This window comes from Vulpes vulpes, chromosome 2 (genome assembly GCF_048418805.1).
Source record: "Vulpes vulpes isolate BD-2025 chromosome 2, VulVul3, whole genome shotgun sequence".
NCBI classification, from domain to species: domain Eukaryota; kingdom Metazoa; phylum Chordata; class Mammalia; order Carnivora; family Canidae; genus Vulpes; species Vulpes vulpes.
Genome location: NC_132781.1, coordinates 78396286 through 78419615, shown reverse-complemented (window position 1 = coordinate 78419615; position 23330 = coordinate 78396286). Strand labels below are relative to the sequence as shown.

General features: G+C 37.9%; 1 protein-coding gene across 4 annotated transcripts in view; it reads right to left on the bottom strand.

Moving 5' to 3' along the window:
• The window catches only part of SCFD2 (sec1 family domain containing 2), a 434949-nt gene that overhangs the window by 394122 nt on the left and 17497 nt on the right, over positions 1-23330 (bottom strand). For all 4 annotated transcript variants that reach the window (XM_072748999.1, XM_026016506.2, XM_026016507.2 and 1 more), the window contains exon 2: positions 22911-23079. In XM_072748999.1, coding sequence (XP_072605100.1) covers positions 22911-23079 — 169 coding nt within the window. The remainder of the gene's footprint in view (positions 1-22910; positions 23080-23330) is intronic.

Genomic DNA, 23330 nt, shown 5'->3' with positions numbered 1-23330 from the left:
TTTGCAGATTACATGATAATCTACCCAGAAAATTCAAAGGAATCTAACAGAAAAATGCCTCGAACCAAAAAGTAAATTCAGCAAAGTTTAAGGATTTAAGATACACATACAAAAATCATTATATTTCTACATATGTCAAAAATACATGGACATAGATATAAAATTACAATATTGTTACAATTAGTCAAGAAAAGAAATAATATGTAAATCTAACAACACATAGAAGACTTTTATGCTGAAAAGTATAAAAGATTGATGAAAAATAATCAAAGACAATCTAAATAAATGGAGAGACATACTGAGTTCATGGGTATATGACTCAGTGTAGCAAAGATGTCAATTCTCCCCAAATTGTTATTAGCTTAATGAAATTTCTATCAAAATTCAAGCAATATTTTTTATAATATAGATAAAATTATTCTAAATTTTATACAGAAAGGCAAAGGAACTAAAATAGCAAAAACAAGTTTGAAAAAGAAGTTAAAATGAGAAGAATCGGTCTACCTGACTTTGAGACTCATTTATAGCTATATTTATCAAGACTATGGTTTTGGTAGAAGGATAGACATACGTATCAATGGAACAAAAGGGAACACAGAAATAGGTTCAAGTAGATGTGCTCGACTGATTTTTGCCAAAGGTGCTAAAAGTGATCCAATGGAGAGAAAATAAATGATACTACAACAGTTGGACATGTATAGGCCCAAAACAAGCAAAAACAAAATATAACAAAAGAAAGAACCTCAATCTGCCTTATACCTTATTTAAAAAAATTAACTCAAAACAAATCACAGACTTGATAAGAGGAAGATACTGTAGGAAATTGCCGAGCTCACTTCATCCCAAAAATATACCTAGATAACAGCCACATCGGTGTAACTAACCCAGAAAACAAACCAAAGACAGGCAGAACAGACTCTCTACAGTTAAACACAGAAGGCCTCATCAAAAAAATGGTAAAAAAAAAAAAAAAAAAAAAAAGTCAGAGTCCCATTTGGGGACCCAACTAAAGAGCCAGACTAACCACAAATGGGAGAGCATAAAGGAAGGAGAGGAACAGACACCAAACCAAACACTCAATACCCAGGGACCTGTAGTTGGAAGATGAGTCCCCATAACATTTGGAAAATCAGAGGGGCTTAACTTCATGAGTTTTTATAATCAGTGGTGCTTAACACTGAGAACTTTCAAAATCACCAGGCTTGGCTTTGGGAGAGCTACAGGAAACAGTCTTAACCCTTAAAAAGACAGCATAACAACAACCCCACTGAGACACAGCATAGAAGCAGCAGTTTGAAAAGCGCCTGGGGTGTTTGGGAAGATTCATCTACTAATTTCAGAATGTATGCAGGAGGGGTAGGGATCTTTAGGAGACTTCTCCAAGAACAAAAGATGTGGCAGGTGCCATTCTTCCCCCTTCCCCCGGGGCCTAGAGACCTGGACACCTGCAGGAACCAGTGTAGACATTCACACTTAGCTTGCACACCTTGTCCTGGCATTCTCCTGTGGATCTGCTCTAGCCAACCCAACCCACTCTGCTGGAGTCCCTCCAAAGCAGCACCTGGAGTGTCTCATTCTACAAGCAGCCCCAGCAGTGGCCAGCACCACGCCAAAGTGTCTCTTGCCCTGGGAAGAGGGGAAGAGAACCATAGATACCAGTTCAACTGCAGCTCCAATAGCGGATTGGGGACAGACATTTGATCTGACTGCTGGCCTGCGCACCAAAAGAAACCTCACAGGGTATAGCACAAAGAGAATACCATGTAGTTTGGGGTCACTACAACCCTAGGAGACAGACTGGAAGCAAACATCTTATCTGACTTCCAGCCCTGCCCACCAAATAAAAGCCTTCCACGGGACAATGCAGGAGAAAACCCTGAAGTTTGGTATAACTACAGTTCTGGAAAATGGGCAGCCATCTGACCCAACATAAGCTCAAGGCAACCCCAAATTGGCCCCTTAATGGTACAGAGACCGAATCCTGCAAAGAGGGCCATTGCAGCTCACTGGACTGAAGGTAAACATGGTTCAACCACAATAGTATGGTGCATACAACACACAAACACACATATGAGACACCTCTGAAGTACCAGGATCTGGTGAATAGGGACACTGCACTACAGGAACTACGGACCTCTTCTTAAGGCCACTACTTTCAAAATCAGGAGATGTAGCTGATTTTCCTAACACATAGGAACAAACACAGAGAGATAGATAAAATTAGGAAATAGGGAAATATGTCCCAAATGAAAGAACTGGACAAAATCACAGGAAAAGAACTAAATGAAACGAGATAAGTAATATGCCTGATAGAGAATTCAAAAAATGGTTACAAAGATACTTACTAGACTTGAGAAAAGAGTGGAGGATCATAGTGAGACCTTCAATAGGCAATATAAGATATAAAAAAGAACCAATCAGAAATGAGGAACTCAATAACTAAAATTAAAAATACACTAGAGAGAATAAATAGTACACTAAAGGAAGCAGAGGCATGGATGGATAAGCAAGCTAGAAGACAAAGTAATGGAAAATAACCAAGCAGAAAAACAAAAAGAAAAAAAAAAGAATAATACAAAATGAAAATAGGGCAGGGAATCTGGTGACATTATCAAGCATAATAACATTTCCATTATAAGGATCTCAGAAAGAGAAGAGAAAGAAAAGGGGGCAGAACACTGACTTGGAGAAATAATAGCTGAAAATTTCCCAAACCAGAAGAAGAAACAGACATCCAGTTCCATCAGGCATAGAAAGATCCCAACAAAATCAACTCAGCAAGACAGATAATTAAAATGGAAAGAGTAGTCCACACCAAGACACATAATGAAATGGAAAGCACAGTGACAAAGACAGGATTTTATTTTTTCTTATTTTTTCAAAGTCAATTTTAAAAGCAGCAAGAGAAAAGAAAATAGTTACATATGAGGAAAACTCCATTAAGACTTTAGGCTGATTTTTTAATAGAAACTTTGCAGGCCAGAAGAAAGTGGCATGATATACTCAAGTGCTGAAAGAAAAAAACTTATAAGCAAGACTAGTCTATCCAGCAAGGCTATCATTCAGAATGGAAGGATAGATGGAGTTTCCCAAACAAAAGCTAAAGGAATTCATTCCCATTAAACCAATCTTACAAAGAACATTAAACATAATTCTTTGAGTAGAAAGAAAGGCCATTATCAGGAATAAGACAATTAAGAAAGGGAAAAATCTCACAGGTCCATATGAACATAATAAATGTAGTAGATTAATCACTTAGGAAGCCAATACAGAGGTTAAAGCACAAATGTAATAAAATCAATTATATCAATAAAAATCAGTCAAGGGATTTACAAAATAAAAGGATGTAAAATATAATATCTTACACATGAGACATGGGGCAGGGGGAATAAAAATTTAGTGCTTTTAGAATGGGTTCAAACCTAAGTAAACATCACCCTAATGTAGACTGCTATATGTATAAGATGTTACGTATAAATCTGATGGTAACCACAAATCAAAAACCAGAAATAGAAAAGCACAGAATAAAGAGAAAAGAATCCAAACATATCACTAAAGAAAGTCATCAAACCACAAAAGAAGATAGCAAAAGAAGAAAGGAACATAGAAGAACTACAAAAATAACCATATAACAGGTATCGAAGTGGTAATAAGGGGGTGCCTGGCTAGCTCAGTCGATAGAGCATGTGACTCTTATTCTAAGGGTCATGAATACAAGTCCCATGTTGGTTGTGAAGTCTACTTAAAATTAAAAACAAAATAAAGCAAAATGGCAATAAGTATGTACCTATCAATAATTACTTTTAATTTAAATGGACTAAAAACTACGATCAAAAGATATAGGGTGAATGAATGGATAAAAATGCAAGACCCATCTATTTGCTGCCTAAAATAGACTCCTAAAGAAGTTTGAAAAAGAACAAAGCCCAAAGCCAACAGAAGAATAGAAATAAAGATCAGAGCAGAAATAAATGAATTAGAGACTAAAAAAACACAATAGAATAGGTCATTAAAACCAGGAACTGGATCTTTGAGAAAATCATCAAATTTCATAAATCATTAGCTAGATTCATGAGAAAAAAAAAAGAGGACTCAAAAAAAGAAAGAAGAGGAAAAACAACTGACACAACATAAACACGAATGATTAAAACAGAATACTATGAAAAATCATATGATCAATAAACTGGACAAACTAGAAGAAATGGATAAATTTCCTAGAAACATGTAACTTCCCAAAACTGAATCAGGAAGAAATAGAAAATCTGAACAGATCAATTATTAGCAATGATGTTGAATCAATAATCAAAAAACTCCCAAAACTAAAAGCCAAGGACCAGATGGCTCTACAGATAAAGTTGATCAAACATTTAAAGAAGAGATAATACCTATTCTTTTCAAACTATTCTCCCAAAAAGGAATATAACGGAAAGCTTCAAAGCCATTCTACAAGGCTAGCATTAAACCGATTCCAAAACCAGATAAAGACACTGCAAAAAAAGAGAACTACAAGCCAGTATTTCCGATGAGCACAGATGCAAAAAATCCCCAATAAAATATTAGCAAACTGAATCCAACAATATGTTTATAATAATCATTCACCATGATCAAATGGGACTGATACTAGGGATGCAAAGGTGGTTCTTCAACATTCACAAATCAATCACTATCACACTAATAAGGGAAAAGATAAAAACCATATGATCATTTCATAGATACAGAAAAAGTATCTGACAATGTGCAACATTCATTTATTATTTTTTAAAAAGTAGGCTTAGAGGAAACATAGCTCAACATAAAAAAGGCCCTATATGAAAAACCAACAGCTAAAACATGTACTCAAGGTGAAAAACTAAGAGAGCTTTTCCCCTAAGATTAGAACAAGACAAGGATGTCTGAGAATCAGCACTTTATTGAACATGGCACTGAAAGTTTTAGCCACAAAAGTCAGACAGTTAAAAGAAATAAAAGGCACCTAAATTGGAACACAGGAAGTAAAACTGTCCTTATTTGCAGATGATATGATACTCTCTATAGAAAACCCTAAAGACTCCACCAAAAAATTACTAAAACCAATAAATTCAGTAACGTCATAGATACAAAATTAATACACGGAAAACCGTTGCCTCTCTACACACTTATACTAAAGTATCAGAAAAAAATTAAGAAAACAATCCCATTGTCAATTGCACCAAAATAAAATACCTGGGAATAAGCTTAACCAAGGAGGAAAAACACCTGTACTCCAAAAACTATAAACATCGAATGAAGGGTACCTGGCTGGCTCAGTCAGTAGAAAATGCAACTCTTGGTTACAGGGTCACGAGTTCAAGCCCCACACTGGGCACAGAACTTTCTTAATAATAGTATTGTTATTATTAAATAAATAAATCTATTTAAAGAAAAACCACTGATAAAAGAAATTTAAAACACAAATGGAAAGATACTCATGTTCAGGATTTGGAAGAACCGATATTGTTAAAACGTCCATATTACCCAAAGCAATCTTACAGATATAATGTAATCCCTATCAAAATAACAACAGCATTTTTCACACAGCTAGAACAAATAATCCTGAAATTTGTATGGAACCACAAAAGATCCTGAATAGCCAGAGCAATCTTGAAAGAGAAAATGAACAAAACTAGACATGTCACAATCCCAAATTTCAATATATACTACAAAGCTGTAATGATCAAAACAGTATGGTACGGGCATAAAAACAGACATATACATCAATAGAACAGAACAGAGAACCCAGAAATAAATCCACACTCTTGTGATCAAGTGTTGTTGTTGTTGTTGTTGTTGTTATTGTTGTTTTCCTTTTGTGGTCAATCTATGACAAATGAAGCAAGAATATACAACGGGAAAAAGTCTCTTCAACAAATGGTGCTGGGAAAACTGGACAGCAACATGCAAAAGAACAAAACTGGACCACTTTTTTACACCATATACAAAAATAAACTAAAAATGGACTAAAGACCTAAATGTGAGACCTGACACAATAAAATTCCTGGAAGAAAACATAGGCAGTAATCTCTTTGACATCAGCCACAGAAACATTTTTCTAGATAGATCTCCTTTGGCAAGGGAAATAAAAGCAAAAATAAAACATTGGGACTAAAATAGTTAGTCCCACTGAGGGGGGCACTTGACGGGATGAGCACTGGGTGTTATTCTGTATGTTGGCAAATTGAACACCAATAAAAAATAAATTTATTATTTAAAAAAAAAAGAAAAATAGAGAGAGAAACCAAAAAATAGATTCAAATATAGAGAACAAACTGGTGGTAGCTACAGGAGAGGTACGTAGAGGAATGGGTGAAATCAGTGAAAGGTATTAATACACTTATCATAATGAGTGCCAAATAATTTACAGAATTGTTGAAATAATTATACTGTACATCTGAAACTAATATAAGACTGTATGTTAATTATACTTGAATAATGACTGTCTAAAAAAGTAATCAGACTTAACTGTAAGACATAAAAGCATAAAATTTTTAGAAAAAAATCATAGATAATTTTCACCTAAGTTTAGGAGAGTTTTTTGTTTTTTTGTTTGTTTGTTTGTTTGTTTTTGGAAGATTTTTATCTACCAATTCATGAGAGACACAGAGAGAGAGAGAGGCAGAGACACAGGCAGAGAGAGAAGCAGGCTCCACGCAGGGAGCCCGATGCGGGACTCGATCCCGGGACTCCAGGACCAGGCCCTGGGCTGAAGGCGGCGCTAAACCGCTGAGCCACCCGGGCTCCCCAGGTTAGGAGAGTTCTTAAACTTCATGCCAACAGCACAATTCATAACAGGAAAATTGATAAACTGAACATCAAAATTTTAAAACTTCTGCTTTATGAAATGACCTATTAAGAGGATAAAAAGACAAGCTACAAACTAGAAGAAAGTATTTGCAAATTACTTACCTGACAAAGGCTTATATATACTTAACACCAATAACAACATATGGGCAAAGACGTGAAGAGACATTTTATTTAAGAAGATATGCAGATGGGAGGGGAGCTAAGATGGTGGCATAGTAGGAGGTCAGAAGGCAAGTCTTACCCCTGGCTCACAACTAGATAACTACCAAATCACTCTGAATACCCAAGAAATTGACTTGAGGACAGATCAAACTGCTCATTTAGAGGGAGAGGAGAGGCTACAATGAGGAAGGGAAGAAGTGTGGAGATGTGGATTTGGGGAGAAATGGACTGTGGGTGCTGCAGAGCGGAGGGAGTCCTGGTAGTGGAGGAAGGCAGGAGAGTGGAGCACACAAGGATGCACACAGGAGAACGTTTCCATAAAGCCTTTAGCTGAGAAAACTAAAGGGACTGATTTTCGTGAGTTTTTGCCACCAGCGGGGCTCAAAGACTGGAGTTTAGATGTCTGCAGGCTTGGCGGGGATAGAGCCTGAGGGCACTGCCCTACTCCTGGAGAGAAGGCTTGCCAACAATCTGGGGACAGACCGCACCACCTGAGGATGCCTAAAGTGCACAGGGAAAGACTGTTTGCTATTCTTGAAACATATCTGTGGGAGGTGGGGTTCGCAGAGATGCCTCTTCAAGGACAAAAGAGCTGGCGGGCACCATTTCCCTTCCCTGCCCCTCAGTATAGGCACAGAGACCCCTGCTGAGGACATCTCATCCCCAACACTGGCTGCCTAACCTGCTTGCTCTAAGTCCCCCATCCCTGCACTCTGGCATGACTGTCCTCAATCAAACCTGCCTCAGTGACAGTGCAGTGAGACCCTCCACCAGAAGTCTGGCACAGCTCCCTGCCACATCAGGTCCCTGAAGTTTGGAATTTTAAAAGTTAGCAGGCTTGGCTGGGACAGAGTCCAGATGGCACTGAGCTGCTCCTGGAGAGAAGGCAGGCAAACATCCTAGAGAAAGACAGAAAATGACAATCTGAAAAACACCTGGGACACAAAGAAGGGAGATTATTCACTCCTCTGGGAGTACTTCCCAGAGAAGCAAGCACAGAGACCCCTCTCTAGGGGAAAAAGGAACTAGCTGGAACCATTTCCCTCCCCCATCCCTCAGCATAAACCAACTTCAATAAACAGCAGTACCAGTACTGGCTGCCTAACCTGCTTACACTAAGTCCCACCCCACCCAACCCCCATACTCTGCTGGAACTGCTTTTCAAGTGTGCCTCAGAACCAGTGCAGCGGGCCCCTTCGGTAGGAGACCGCAAAAACCTCTGCCCACACCACATCTTCTGACCAGAGAGTTCTGAAGGCTTCAGTTCTAGTGGGAGTAGAATTGGGTCTCATTTAACAAGCAGAGCAGAGCACACCTAGTTAAAACTCGCCACACTCTGGTCAAAGTCCGAACACTGCCCACTGCAGGCAAGGAGAAGCTCTGCAGATGACTGGCCTGAAGGATAGAGTAGCCAAAATTCAACAGGAGAGCACATGCAACCCACACCAGAGACACTCCTCGAAGTGCCAGGCCTTGGACACTCTTCATAGGAAGAAAATCTCTTCTTCATAAAGCCATTACTCTTAGGAGCAGGAGCTTTTCTAACACAGAGAGAAAGGCAGAGACTAGACAAAAAGCCAAGGCAAAGGAATTTATCCAAAATGAAAGAACAAGATAAGGTTATAGCTAGAGATCTAATCAAAACAGATATAAGGAATATGTCCGTTGGAGAATTTAAAGCAATAGTCAATAAGCACATCACTGGACTTGAGAAAAGAAGTGAAGATTTCAGGGAGGCCCTTACTGCAGAGATAAGAGTTAAAAAAAAAAACAGTCAGAAATGAAAAACGCAATAACTGAGATTCAAAACAGACTGGAGGGGATCCCTGGGTGGCTCAGCAGTTTAGCACCTGCCTTTGGCCTGGGGCGTGATCCTGGAGTCCCCGGATGGAGTCTCGCATCAGGCTCCCTGCATGGAGCCTGCTTCTCCCTCTGCCTGTGTCTCTGACTCTCTCTTTCTCTGTATCTCTCATGAATAAATAAATAAAAATATTTAACAAAAAAAACAAAAAAATGAAACGACTGGATGTAATGCATTATTTAACAAATAATATAGAAGAAAGAATTATGGAAACTAATAAAGAATTACAAAACACAAGATAGACTTAGGGAACTCAATGACTCCATCAAATGTAATAACATTCCTGTCATAGGAGTTGCAGAAGAGAGAGAAAAAGGGGTAGAAAATTTGAGGAAATATATAGTTAAAAACTTCCCTAATTTGGGGAAGAAAACAGACATGCAGATCCAGGAATCATAGAGAACCCCCATCAAAATCAACAAAAGGGGAAGCCCTGGTGGCACAGCAGTTTAGCGCTGCCTGTAGCCCAGGGTGTGATCCTGGAGACCTGGGATTGAGTCCCACGTCAGGCTCCCTGCGTTGGAGCCTGCTTCTCCCTCTGCCTGTCTCCCTGCCTCTCTCTCTGTCTCTCATGAATAAATAAATAAAATCTTTAAAAAAAATCAACAAAAGAAGGCCAACATCAATACATATGGTAATGAAATTCCCAAAATATAATAACAAAGAAAAAAAATCCTAAAAGCAACAAGACAAAAGAAGTCCCTAACTTACAAGGAAAGAGCCATAAGACTAGCTACAGATTTATCCACAGAAACTTGACAAGCCAGAAGAGAGTGGCATGATATATTCAGCACGCTGAATGGGGAAAATGTACAGCCAAGAATACCCTATCCCACAAGGTTGTGGGATAGGGTCATTCAGAATAGGAGGAGAGATCAAGAGTTTCCCAGACAAACAGAAACTAAAGGAGTTTGTCACCACTAATCCAGCCTTGCAGGAAATATTCAAGAGTATTCTTTGAATGGGAAAGAAGGATCAAAAGCAACAAAGACTAGAAAGGAACAGAGAAAATCTCCAGAGACAATGACAAAACAGGTAATAAAATAGCACTAAATACATAGCTATCAATAATTACTCTAAATGTAAATGGACTAAACACTCCAATCAAAAGATATAAGGTGTCAGAATGGTTACAAAGAAACCAGACCCATCTATATGATGCCTGCAGGAGACTCTCGTTAGATCTAAAGACACCTGCATATTGAAAGTGAGGGCATGCGGAAACATTTATCAGGCAAATGGATGTCAAAAGAAAGCCAGAGTAGCAATATTTCCATCAAACTAGATTTTAAACTAAACACTGTAACAAGATATGAAAAAAGGCACCATGTCATAAAAAGGGGACTATCCAACAATATCTAACAATTGTACTATCTATACTCCCAATGTGGAAATACCTAAATACATAAAATACTAACAAACATAAAGAAACTCATTGATAATACAATAACAGTGAGGGACTTTAACACTCCAATTACAGCAAAGGACAGATAATCTAAGCAGAAAATCGACAAGGAAATAATGGCTTTGAATGACACAAATGGACTTAACAGATATATTCAGAACATTTCATCTGAAAGCACCAGAATTGACATTCTTTTCAAGTACACATGGAACATTCTCCAGAACAGATCACATACTGGGAGAGGCCTCAACAAGTACAAAAAGATTGAGCTGATACCACATATACTCTCTGATCACAATGCTATGAAACTTAGTCACCCACAAGAAAAAATTTGGAAAGATCACAAATACATGGAGTTTAAACAACATGTTATCAAAGAATGAATGGATCAACCAGGAAATCAAGGAAGAAATTAAAAAATACATGGAAACATATGAAAATGAAAACACAACAGACCAAAACCTTTGCAGTCCTAATAGGAAAGTGCATAGCAATACAGGCTCCTTAAGAAACAAGAAAAATCTCAAACAACCTCAACTTACACCTAGAAGAGCTAGAAAAAGAATGAGAAACAAAGCTTAAAGACAGGAGAAGAAGGGAAATAATAAAGATTAGAGCAGAAATAAATAAAGTAGAACCTAAAAAAACAATAGAACAGATGCATGAAACCAGGAGCTGGTTTTCTAAAAAGATTAATAAAATTGATAAACTCTTCCCCAGACTTTTCAGGAAGAAGAGAGGAAGGACCCAAACATATAAAGTCACAAATGAGGGAGCAGAAAAACAACCAACACCATAATAATACAAACAATTATAAGTGAATATGAAAAACTATATACCAACAAATTGGACAACGTGGAGAAATGGGTAAATTCCTAAAAACATATAAGCTACCAAAACTGAAACAGGAAGAAATAGAAAACTTGAACAGACTAATAACCAACAAAGAAATTGAAACAGTAATCAAAAATCTCCCAATAAATAAAGTCCAAGGGCAGATGGCTACAGATGAATTCTACCGTACATTTATTTTTTTTTAAGATTTTATTTATTCATTCTGAGAGATAGAGAGAGGGAAAAAGAGAGAGAGAAAGAGAGAGGCAGAGACACAGGCAGAGGGAACAGCAGGTTCCATACAGGGAGCCCAACGCAGGACTTGATCCCAGTCTACAGGATCATGCATGCCCTGGGCTGAAGGCGGTGCTAAACCACTGAGCCACCCGGGCTGCCCTCTACTGTACATTTAAAGGAAGAGTTAATACCTATTCTTCACAAATTGCTCCCCCCAAAAAAATAAAAAATAAAAAAAAATAAAAGCTTCTTGACTCATTCTATGAGGCCAGCATTACTCTGATTCCAAAACCAAAGACTCCACTAAAAAAAAAAAAAAAAGAATTACAGGGCAGCTCTGGTGGCTCAGTGGTTTAGCACCGCCTTCGGCCCAGGGCATGATCCTGGAGCCCGGGGATCAAGTCCCACATCGGGCTCCCCGCATGGGGCCTGCTTCTCCCTCTGCCTGTGTCTCTGCCTCTCTGTGTGTGTGTGTGTCTCTCATGAATAAATAAATAAAATCTTAAAAAAAAAAAAAAAAAGAATTACAGGCTAATATCCCTGATGAACATAGATGCAGAAACTCTCAATAAAATACTAACAAATCAAATCCAACAATACACTGAAAAAATCATTCACCACAACCAGGTAGGATTTACTCCTAAGCTGCAAAGCTAGTTCAATATTCACAAATCAATCAATATGATACACCTCGTTAATAAAAGGATAAGAAACATATGATCCTTTCAATAGATATAGAAAATGCATTTGACAAAAAGTACAACATCCACTCATGATAAAAGCCCTTAAAAAGTAAGATTAGAGGAAACATACCTCAACATAATAAAGGCCATATACGAAAAACCAGCAGCAAATATTATCACATAAATACTAATTCAAAGGGATACATGCACCCCGATGTTCACAGCAGCATTATCAACAATAGCCAAATTGTGGTAGGAGCCCAAATGTCCACTGACTGATGAAAGAAAATGTGGTGTATATGTGTGTGTGTGTACACACACATATATGGTCACACAGTGGAATATTACTCAGCCATCAAAAAAGAATGAACTCTCACCATTTGTAATGATATGGACAGAGCTATAGAGTATTATGCTAAGCAAAATAATTCATTCAGAGAAAGACAAAACACCATATGATTTTACTCATATGTGGAATATAAGAAACAAAACAAATGAATGTAGGCATGAAAAAAGAGAGAGACAAACCAAAAAACAGACTTTTAATTATAGAGAAAAAACTGAGGGTTGCTATAGAGGAGAATGGGGGATGGTTAAATAGGTAATGGTCATAAGGAGGGCAGTCACTGCGATGACCTCTGGGTGATTTATATTAAGTGATGAATCACTAAATTTTACACCTGAAACTAAAATACTGCATGTTAATTAACTGGAATTGAAATAAAAACTTGGAAAGAAAAACTATATCTGTGAATTAATTATATGTAATATGATAGGCTTTACAGAAATATAGAGATGAAAATATAGTACCTTGGTCACTTGTCAAAAAAAAGAGAATATGCAGATGGAACCTAAGTACAGGAAAAGATGTTCAACATCATTGGCCATTAGAGGAAAGCAAATTAACACCACAAGTTATCTGTGAACTAGTCCTTTCCTTAGGATAGAATGTTCTAGACTCAGATATCCACAAAGCTTATAATTTACTTCCCTGAAGTCTCTGTTTGAAAGGCATCTTAGAGGGACACCTGGGTGGCTCAGGGGCTGAGCATCTGCCTTCAGCTCAGGTCATGATCCGGGGTCCTGGGATCGAGTGCCTCATCAGGCTCCCTGCATGGAACGTGCTTCTCCCTCTGCCTGTGTCTCTGTCATTAAATTTCCCTGTGTCCCTCATGAATAAATAAAGTCTCACTTGACGGCATGAGCACTGGGTGTTAATGCTATATGTTGGCAAATCGAACTCCAATAAAAAAAAATACACAAAAATAAATAAATAAAATAAAAAATGAAAAGTTATTCCACAAAAAATATAAATAAATAAAATCTTTTAACAAAAAAAAAAAGACATCTTAGAAAGACCTTTTCTATCTCCTCCATACACCTCACCACCCCAAATCCTTAGTCAATCTTGATTCCCTTATCTTCCTTTATTTGCTTTATAGCATTTATTCCTGACACTATATATCCACTTGTTTGTCCACTTGTCTCCCATGTTAGAAAAAAATTCCATGATGTCAGAGATCTTGTCTTCACCAAGTGCCTATCACACAGTAGTCAATTAACAAATATTGTGAATAAATTGCAACATACATTTACATGCTTGGAAGGTTTGCTTCCATATTTTTAATCTATGATGAGCTTCCTGAATTTTCGCCCAAATGAACTTCCTGGATATCAGACCTCTCCTGCCTTGAACCCCCAAAATGCCTTCTTTATTGCTAAAGCCATCTCATTCTTCTTATTTTCTTCTTCCTAGAGGAAGGGCCACTGCTCCTACCCTGTTGATTCCACCCACCCTACCACCAGTCACTATCCCAGGGTGACATGGTTATTAGAAGGCAGAAGTAAAAGAAAAAAAAGGAAAGGGGCCCGTAGGCAGGAATATCAGCAGGCACTAGAGGGGAGAAGCTGTAGCCAGAGTGTAGGAAAGTCCTGCCATGCTACTGAATATACTCTAGTCTACATAACCTAAGATCTAGAAGCACCCCAATAGAGGCTGTGGTTGGTTAACACATGAGGAGTTAGATGTTGGGACTTGCTGACTTGCTTGGCAGTAAACATCAACTTGTCATTCAAGTGTAATAAGTCTTTCCCATTCCTCCTTCTCTGTTCTAGCTGACTTCAGAGAATTTTTATTTTCTAAAGGGACCATAGTTTCCATTTAAATTATGGATCCCAAAGCCACAATGACCCAGAGTTCAGTGTTCTCACAACATAGAGACCACAGGCCACTTTAAATTTTCCAATATGAAAAAAACTCTGGGGATTGCCTGCACTATTCCTTCACTAACAAATACCATGACAGAGTTGCAATATGTAAGCAATTATAGAAAATGAATTTCTACGTTGAAACCTTTTTTTAATATACATTTTAAAAAAGAATTCTAAAAAAATAACTATTAAACATAATTCTTTATCAGGAAATATAACTTAAACATCTCTGGCACATTAAATTATTTAACTATTTAAAAGATTCCTTTATCCCTTCATTTTCAGAAATGAACCCTACTTTATTTCACCCCACCATCCACAAATTATTCATTAAATCTTTTTTCAAAACCTGTAACTGAGACAAGCTGATCTTTAGAAGTCCAAAAAAAGTTAAATATAGCAAGGGGTACACTGAAAAGAGGCAGGCCTTCCTCCTACTCAATTGGTAACGTTTACTTGAACAGCTTCTTGGTTTTTTTTGTTTGTGTGTGTACGTGTGTTTTTAATAAATGTGGCTTTTTTTTCAAGCGTTTATTTATTTATTCATGAGGCAGAGACACAGGCAGAGGGAGAAGCAGGTGCCCTACAGGGGACCCGATGCAGGACTCGATCCCAGGACCCCGGGGATCACGCCCTGAGCCAAAGGCAGACGCTCAATCATGAGTCTCCCAGGTGCCCCTGTTTGTGCATTTTTAAAGTAGGTTCTATGGCCAGTGTGGGGCTTGAATTCACAACACTGAGATTAAGAGCTGGATGTTCTACAACTGAGCCAGCAAGGCATCCCAAAAAGTTGTTATTGTTGTTCTTTTTTAATATCATTTATTTTTTGGTACAGGCTGAGGAAATGTCCATAGCCTGTATCAGTAGCAAGGTCTCTACCTCAACCTCAACATTAAACATTGCCTACATAATGCTCACACCCAAGTTCAGTCATTCTACCTGTAGGTAAATTTAAAATCAGACTAGTACCTCTGGCTCTGCGCTAGGAAAAATCACCCTTTATTCCCTCTGAAACTGTTGACTCTAATAATAATATTTAATTGGTATTTAGAAGCCAAGGAAATAGGAAAAAAATGTGTGACTATTAAGGGGTGATTAAACAATTTTTGACTTTAAGGGTCTAGTTAGTGACTTTGATATGCATCATTATCAGGTTACCTGACATTGTAAAAGTTAACAACAAATCAGTTCATCATTGTTTAGGTTGAAACCACTGTGGCATTTGTCTCTTTTCTGTAAGATCTACTTCATTTATTTCTGTATGGTCTAGGAAACAGACATCCCCACCTCCAAAATAAAAACTAACAAGAAAACTGGTCTTAAATGTTTCTTTTTATAAACTAGGATACCCACTATTTCTGAATTCACTGGTTTGTACTGGTTTATTTGTACATTTATTCAAATAAGCATGGATCAGAGTCGTGATATAGTGGAAAAGAAATGTGCCCTGGAATTAAAAAATAATTTTGTTAAATGACCTAATTCAATCACGTAGGGAAAATCTGGCATAGGGCAAGTTACTTAAGCCTCTTTCTCAAAGCCTCTATAGAAAAAAGAAAAAAGAAAAAAGAAAAAAGAAAAAGAAAAAGAAAAAGAAGAAAAAGAAAAAGAAAAAGAAGAAAAAGAAAAAGAAAGAAAGCATAACATCCACCTTGTAGAGCTGCTTTTGGAATTGTTAAAAGAAAAGCCACAGGCCCAAAATGGCATCACTTAGGTTAAGGCCCTAAGTCAGTAAATCAAGACTTAATATTGAACCTTAACTGCAGTTCCAACACCTGCCCCCAGTAAGGTAACCCTTAAACAGTCAACATGGAAATTTCCTACTGAGCACTAGGAAGATTACTGATGGACTCCTTCTGTTCTCCTTAGGAGGGTGACCTTGCCTGAAACAATGGATTCTTTGCTAATAATTTCCTTTTTTCCACTCCCTCTCTATCTTTAAAACTTCTTTTCTATAGCCCTTTGGAGCTCCCCTCTTGCTAGACAGGATGCTGCTCAATTCACGAATCCGTTAATAAAGTCAACAGTTCTTTAAAGGATGCCTGGGTGGCTCAATCGGTTAACTGTCTGACTCTTGATTTCAGCTCAGGTCATGATCTCTGGTTCACAGGGTTGTGAGATCAAGCCCCACATTGGGCTCCAAGCTGGGTGTGGAGCCTGCTTAAGATTATCACTCCCTCTCCCTCTGATCCTCCCCTCTTTTAAAAAAATATTTAAAATTTACTCAGCTGAAGTTTTGCTATTTAAGAGAATTAAGTGAAATAACACATTTTAAAATACCTAGCATAATGCCTGACAAAATTCAGGCACTCAGTGTTACCTTCCATCCTTCTCACTGACCTAGACAATGATGTAAATTTAGAGAAAAGGACAAAGAAGAAACTTAAAGAAATAAGATAGATTAGATAACAATCAGCAACGCTAGACAGTACCTTAAATGCTAAAGTGAAGCAGATAAGGCTTTTCATGGATTTGCATAATCATTTTTAAACTTGGTCTCAAATCTATTATTAAGACTTAATCATTTATTCATTTTTTAATTCAATTTAGTAGCACCTCTTAAGAGTTCCAGGTACAGTTACTACCTTCAAGGAGTTTACAAACTAGTAGGGGAGATAGATATGTAGCAAATAATTATAGTACAGGATTTTGGCCATTTAATAAGAAGTTTTAAAGGGAAGGATGGTTCATTGGAGAGGGAAGATAATGTGGAGGGAAAAAAGCATTGCAGAGGTTCCAAAATATGAGCTACCTTCTTTCCTAGGAGCACAGAATTCCACCTTAACTTAGCTTAAGAAGGAAATAGTGATTTTATTTAAATCCCATTTCTATTTATTTTTTTATTTTTTTAAGATTTTATTTATTTATTCATGAGAGACACAGAGAAAGAGAGGCAGAGACACAGGCAGAGGGAGAAGCAGGTTCCCAGCAGGGAGCCCAATGTGGGACCTGATCCCGGGGCTCCCATACCCTGGGCCAAAGGCAGGCACTAAACCGCTGAGCTACCAAGGGATCCCCCTCTAATTATTTTTAATAGGAAATACATTCAGAGGTTTGAAAATTCAAAGCACATACACACTGGTATATGTAGTAGGACATCTCCCTCTTTCCTCTGTCTTTATTCATTTCACTAAGTTCTCAGTGTGTCCTCAGCCCACGGCATCCCTCTACATAGGAAGCCAGTATCATTAGTTTCTTATACATTTTTTCCAGATATATATGTATTTCCAGTGCATCAGAAGCAAATGTGAATATACATTTCATCCTTTGTACAAATAGGCACATTATACCTCCCTTTTTTCATCTGAAATATGTCATTGAGCTCACTGCTTATCAGTATATAAACAGCTTCTTCATCCTATTTCAATAGCTGAATATTATTGCATCACACATGTAACACAATTTACTGAACTGATAGTGCAATTATTTCAATTTATAATTACAAATTAGTGATGTAATACACTAATGTAATACATCATTCTACATATGGGCAAAATGTAATACATCATTCTACATATGGGCAAAATACATCTATAAATGAAGTCCTACAAGTAGAATTGCTGCGTCAATTTTGCTGTGTTTTGCTAATATGGTGAGAGTATTTCACATATTCGATAATTAGAATCTAGACATCTGCAAACTAATCTCTCCTATCCATGGGTTTGGCTTCACCGTCTCTTAATTCAGCAGCCTCACTCCACACACAGATCCTGCCCTTATCACTTCACAACAAAAACTCATTGAGTACTGTGTATTGTTCTAGGACATCACAGTGAATAAAACAGACAAATCTCCTTCCTCTGAGGGAACTTTCTAGCAGGAAGTTTTCTCTATAGCCCTCTATGAAAGGAAGACGCAAAAATATGACAACATAAATAAGTCTATTAGAAAGTGCTAAGGAGTAGAACAGTAAAATAGGGAAAGGAAATAGGAAGTGCTAACACGGAAGAAACACCTGAAGCCTATGGGCATCTTTGGGAGAGGTGGTCACTGGACCAAGCAGAACTAACAGCAAAGTGGGTGCTGAGTTAAGCCAGAGCCAAGGGGCAGCAAGCCAGATGTAGCAAATGCAGCTGGGGCATTAGGTGCAGGATACTTGAGGAACTAAAAGAGTGGTCAGGGAGAGTGGAGCTGGGGCAGAGAATAGAAACCCACTTCAACAGAAGGAAACATAAGAACAGTAAAGGTTCTGCCTCCTTCTTGAACAAAAGATTCCAGGTAATCCAGGGGCCAATGGACAAGGACTGAAAGCCAAGTTATGATGCATTTAAGTTATCAATTTCTCATTTGCATGGGCAGTAACTTTAATTGCTAGGATTATAAACAGTCTTTTGTAAAAATTCTATTAGCAGTAAATTTTGGTTATCAAAGATTATATCATAGTTAGAGACTTGCTTTCTAAAGATTATCCCAGCAGGCACATTGTTTAGTGCCAAGGACCCATCTGTTTTCATTTTAGTACTAACTTTTTTATTCTTACACTCCTTTCCCTGAGAAGTTTAGGAGTGGTGTAGGAGGTAGTAGTGGTTATTACCCTGATGGAAGTATAGTTTATACTACAAAAGCTGTAATCTATTTCAATTCCTCTTTTCCAGAGAAATTGATTAGCACAATTCTCTCAGCATTATAAGCAATTATAAAGAAACTTCCTAATTTTTCTCTTTATTGCTTGAAACCTTTATTTGCTTGTCACTTTTTCACCACTTATCTCTTTACCTTCTGCAATCTGATTCCTAGTCCTACTGTGTCACCAAACTTGCTCTCATGAGAGTTTTCTTCTTTATTCAGATCCTTCTAGAACTCATCACTGCCTTTGACATTTATGACCACACCCTCACACCTGGATGGCTCTCAAAGCTCATATTCCATGACAATACTCACTCACAGTTAAATGAAAGAAAAAGGCACCTGATGAAAATAAAGTCTGGGGTGTGTGTGTGTGTGTGTGTGTGTGTGTGTGTATAATATATGCATATATATGTATATATATTATATACGTATATATATATATATGATATATATATGAATGAATTTAGTTGTAGATACTCAGAAGCAGAGCTGAGTTACAGCAAGGACTCAGGAAGAATTTTTATTTTAAAAACCAAGAGGGGATCCCTGGGTGGCTCAGCGGTTTAGCACCTGCTTTTGGCCCAGGGCGCGATCCTGGAGTCCCGGGATCGAGTCCCACGTCGGGCTCCTGGCATGGAGCCTGCTTCTCCCTCTGCCTGTGTTTCTGCCTCTCTCTCTCTCTCTATATATATATATATATATATCATGAATAAATAAATAAATATTAAAAAAAAACAAGAGCCTTAGAAGTCATTTAGGCAAATGCCCTCGTTTTATATATGAAATAATAAGGTACAAAAAATATATAAGTTAGGATGTCTTTGGTTGCAAGTAATAGAAAACAGAGACTTCATTTGGCTTAAACAATAAGGAACTGTTCTCTCCTACATAATATGAGGCCTAGACACAGTATCCCATCATTGCTCTCCTCTGTGGCACCTGTGGCCATGCCACCTTCCATGTGTCAGCTTCAACTTCAGGTTGTAAGCAGACTGCCTCGGCAGTTTCAAGACCTACATCAGAGTCCTGCACGTTGGGGAGGAGGATGAGGAAGAGCGGAAAGCATGTCTCTTTCTTGAGTCTCTTCAGAAGCAAAGAAACCTGATCAAGGAGCCCTAAAAAGACTTTCTTGTCACCTTCTCATTTCTAAAGTTACCAATGGCAAGGGAAATGAGATTCTAAGGTTGGTTTGGTTCAAGCCTTGGACTAAGCTTATGGTAGAATGAGTGCTGAAAAGTCAAGGTTAAATAAATTAGTCATCATCGCAATATAACTTGTAGATTCTAAGAGATTCTTTACATTTGTCTTTCTACACTTGTTAGAATTTTCTTCCTCCCTGCTCATTAATGCTGGATTCAACACTTCTCTCTTCTTGCAAACTTCTCTGGGGTGCTCACTTGGTTTTTTGGTAATTATCTGAGGCTTCTGAGGAGACAGCACAGAGTAATGGTAAGCACTGACATTAGAGCCAGACTGATGGGGTTCACTTGTGTGTGTGTGTGTGGCACAATAGGCATGTCAATCTCCTTCCTCTTCTATAAAAGGGGATGGTACTAGAACCCACCTCACAGAGAGGTGCAATTAAATAAGCCACCATGTATAATATGATCAAAACAATGCCTGTTACAAGGTAAGTCCTATACAAGTGTCTCCCATTATTATTAAAGGGCATCTGCCTGTCCAGCAGCCCTTCCCCCCCTTCTTTTGATAAATGTTTCTGTTTTCCTTTAAGGAGTAGACATCTCCACCATCCCATACAATCTTGGCACAATTCTCAATCAGTAGGAACTGCTCCCACTCCCCATTGGGCAGAGGGTGGGCACGAGGCCCAAGAGAGGCCAATCTCACATTTTCCCTTGGAATCTGAAGTATAAACAGAATGACTCGTGACAGAAAACCATCAAAATTCAGCCTTTCTGATATCAACATATTCCTAATTTTTATACCCCTGGAACTGTGTTCCAGAAATCTGATTCAGAGTGCTTACTCAAAAAAAAAAAAAAAAAAGAGAGAAAGAGAAAAAATTTCTTCCCTTGATTGTGTTAGCTATCCAATTCCTTTAATAAGTTCCTTTTTGCTGAAATTGGCCAAAATTGATTGATGTTGTCAATGTAACTGCTATGTTGAATGAATAGGACTCTCAAAATTAAATCATCAAGTAACTTCATTCTTTGTCTCTGTCTCTTTAAATCTACTCATGAGCCTACCTCCTATCTGGCCTTTGCATATATAGCACAGAAATCAAGAATGTAGCTCTGCAGCCTAACGTTCTGGGCTCAAGTCCTAGCTCTACTTCCTGCTAACCATGCTACTTAAAGTCTCTTTGGCTCAGTTTCCTTACTGGTAAGTGGGGGAAACACTACACCTGCCACATTAGGTTATCAGAAAATTTAAATGACTTCCCAAATATAAAGTACCTGGAAGTACGCTTGGCATGTGGTTAAGTTCTAAGAAATGTGATGATAGCACTGGTGGTTCAGCGAGGCTGTCTTTCTTCCTCACACCCCATCATATCAGGCCCTGACCATTCTTGTTTCCATACCTATGTTCATGTTAGGCCTTCTCTTTCTCTTCAAGACATAATCAAGTAAAGCATCAACACTTCCACAAGGACTACATTGATCTACAGAGACCTTGTTGATCTGATACTTTGTAGGATTTATAATCTGTGACAGATACTTGAGTCTTGAGTTCATGTAATTTCTGTTGTTTTTTTCATTGAACAGTGTGTACAAAGCACTGCCCAAACAAGAAAAGTCGTTGCTGAAGGCAGAAATGATACTTGATATTTTCCTATGTCCTTCATATCACTTACTCCAGAGAAGACTCATGGTAAATCCTTGATAAGTAACTTTTGAATGGCCCTCTGAACAGCTAAAAATGTTTCTAGTCACAATTAACTTTCAAATTTGTATAGCTACAAGCCCACAGGACTATGTTTTAGTATATGTGCTACTAAAGTGAGCTCATGGCCTATGATTTTATTGTGTGCATACGTATACAGAAAAGACAGGGTATAGAACTTCCCATTTTCATCCCACGCTGGCCCATACACTCCAGGCACTCAATAAATGGTATAAACTACCTTTAAAAAAAAAAAAAAAGATCTGAAAACTTTAAGAGCTGAAAATCAATTCCAGATATGATAGGAAATTCCAAATATATCTGTTACCAGTTAGATTTGGAAGTATAATACACAAAGTCCTGTTTTGTTTAAAAACTAACAACAGAGAGATAAGGGAAATAGATACTTTTTCACCTTCTAATACTTTTTTTTCTCATAAGAATTATTGATGAAAGGGGGATCCCTGGGTGGCTCAACGGTTTGGCGCCTGCCTTCAGCCCGTGGCGTGATCCCAGAGTCCTGGGATCAAGTCCCACATTGGGCTCCCTGCATGGGGCCTGTTTCTCCCTCTGTCTGTGTCTCTGTCTCTCTCTCTCTCTCTCTCTCTCTCTCCCCCTCTCTCTCTGTATCTCTCATGAATAAATAAATAAAATCTTAAAAAAAAAGAATTATTGATGAAGGACAAAGTAGAGGAGGTAACTATTATTAGCTTATTGTCATGTCTCTGGAGAAATGTTCTATTGTTGAAACTCTGCATAAACATAAAGTATATCATCTTCTTTTACTGACTTCTCTAAGCATGTGAAACATACACGCAGAAATAAAAACTTCTCTCATTGATGTCCCAGAGCATATTGTTTACATGCAGAAACATGGCACTGTTTCATAGCTTTGTGGGCAATTATTTAATCATGTGAAAAAGCCCACTGGGAAAAAGAAATTGAGTAAGCCTGGACTCGATTCCATGTGAAACCATGTGTGGGATGGAGACATATAAATTGACTCACTTAACCAATTCTCAAAACAAACTTATGTTACATCAAAATGACACTTCTATAAATGACACCTCCATACTTTTTTGGCTTATTGTTGTTTAATGGATATAGTTATTTCAAAGTTAGCAGGGAAAGATGCTTCTTTTCTAAATGTTGTCCACTGTGAATTTCTCAACCACACCAACTCTTCAACATTTCCTTCCTTACAGAAACAGTTGGCCTCAAAGAAAAAGGAAAGGGAAGAGGGAAAAGGATGAGACAGAAAAAAGAAAAAAGCTGTATATCTTACCTGGATTGCGCAAGACAGCCTGGTGCAATCATACTCTGATTTTTCTCCTCATTCTGGAGTGCCGTAAGTTCCACCATGTTAACCATCACATCGTTGGTGTGGCCTGGAAGCTGGGGAAGCACTGAAATAATCTTCTCTACCAAGTTGTCTCCATGATGCCCAGCTGCTCCTGTTTAAGCAGACAAGAAAATATAAATTCACAAAATGGGAGGGAAAAAATACAGATTAATGTTTTATAATGGCCCTTCTATCAAAAGTAATATATGTATATATATATTGTTTCTGTTACATAAATCTGTAACACAAGCCAAGCATTTTTCCCTCTTTTATTTATTCATGAGAGACACACAGAGAGAGAGAGAGAGAAGCAGAGACACAGGCAGAGGGAGAAGCAGGCTCCACGCAGGGAGCCCGACGTGG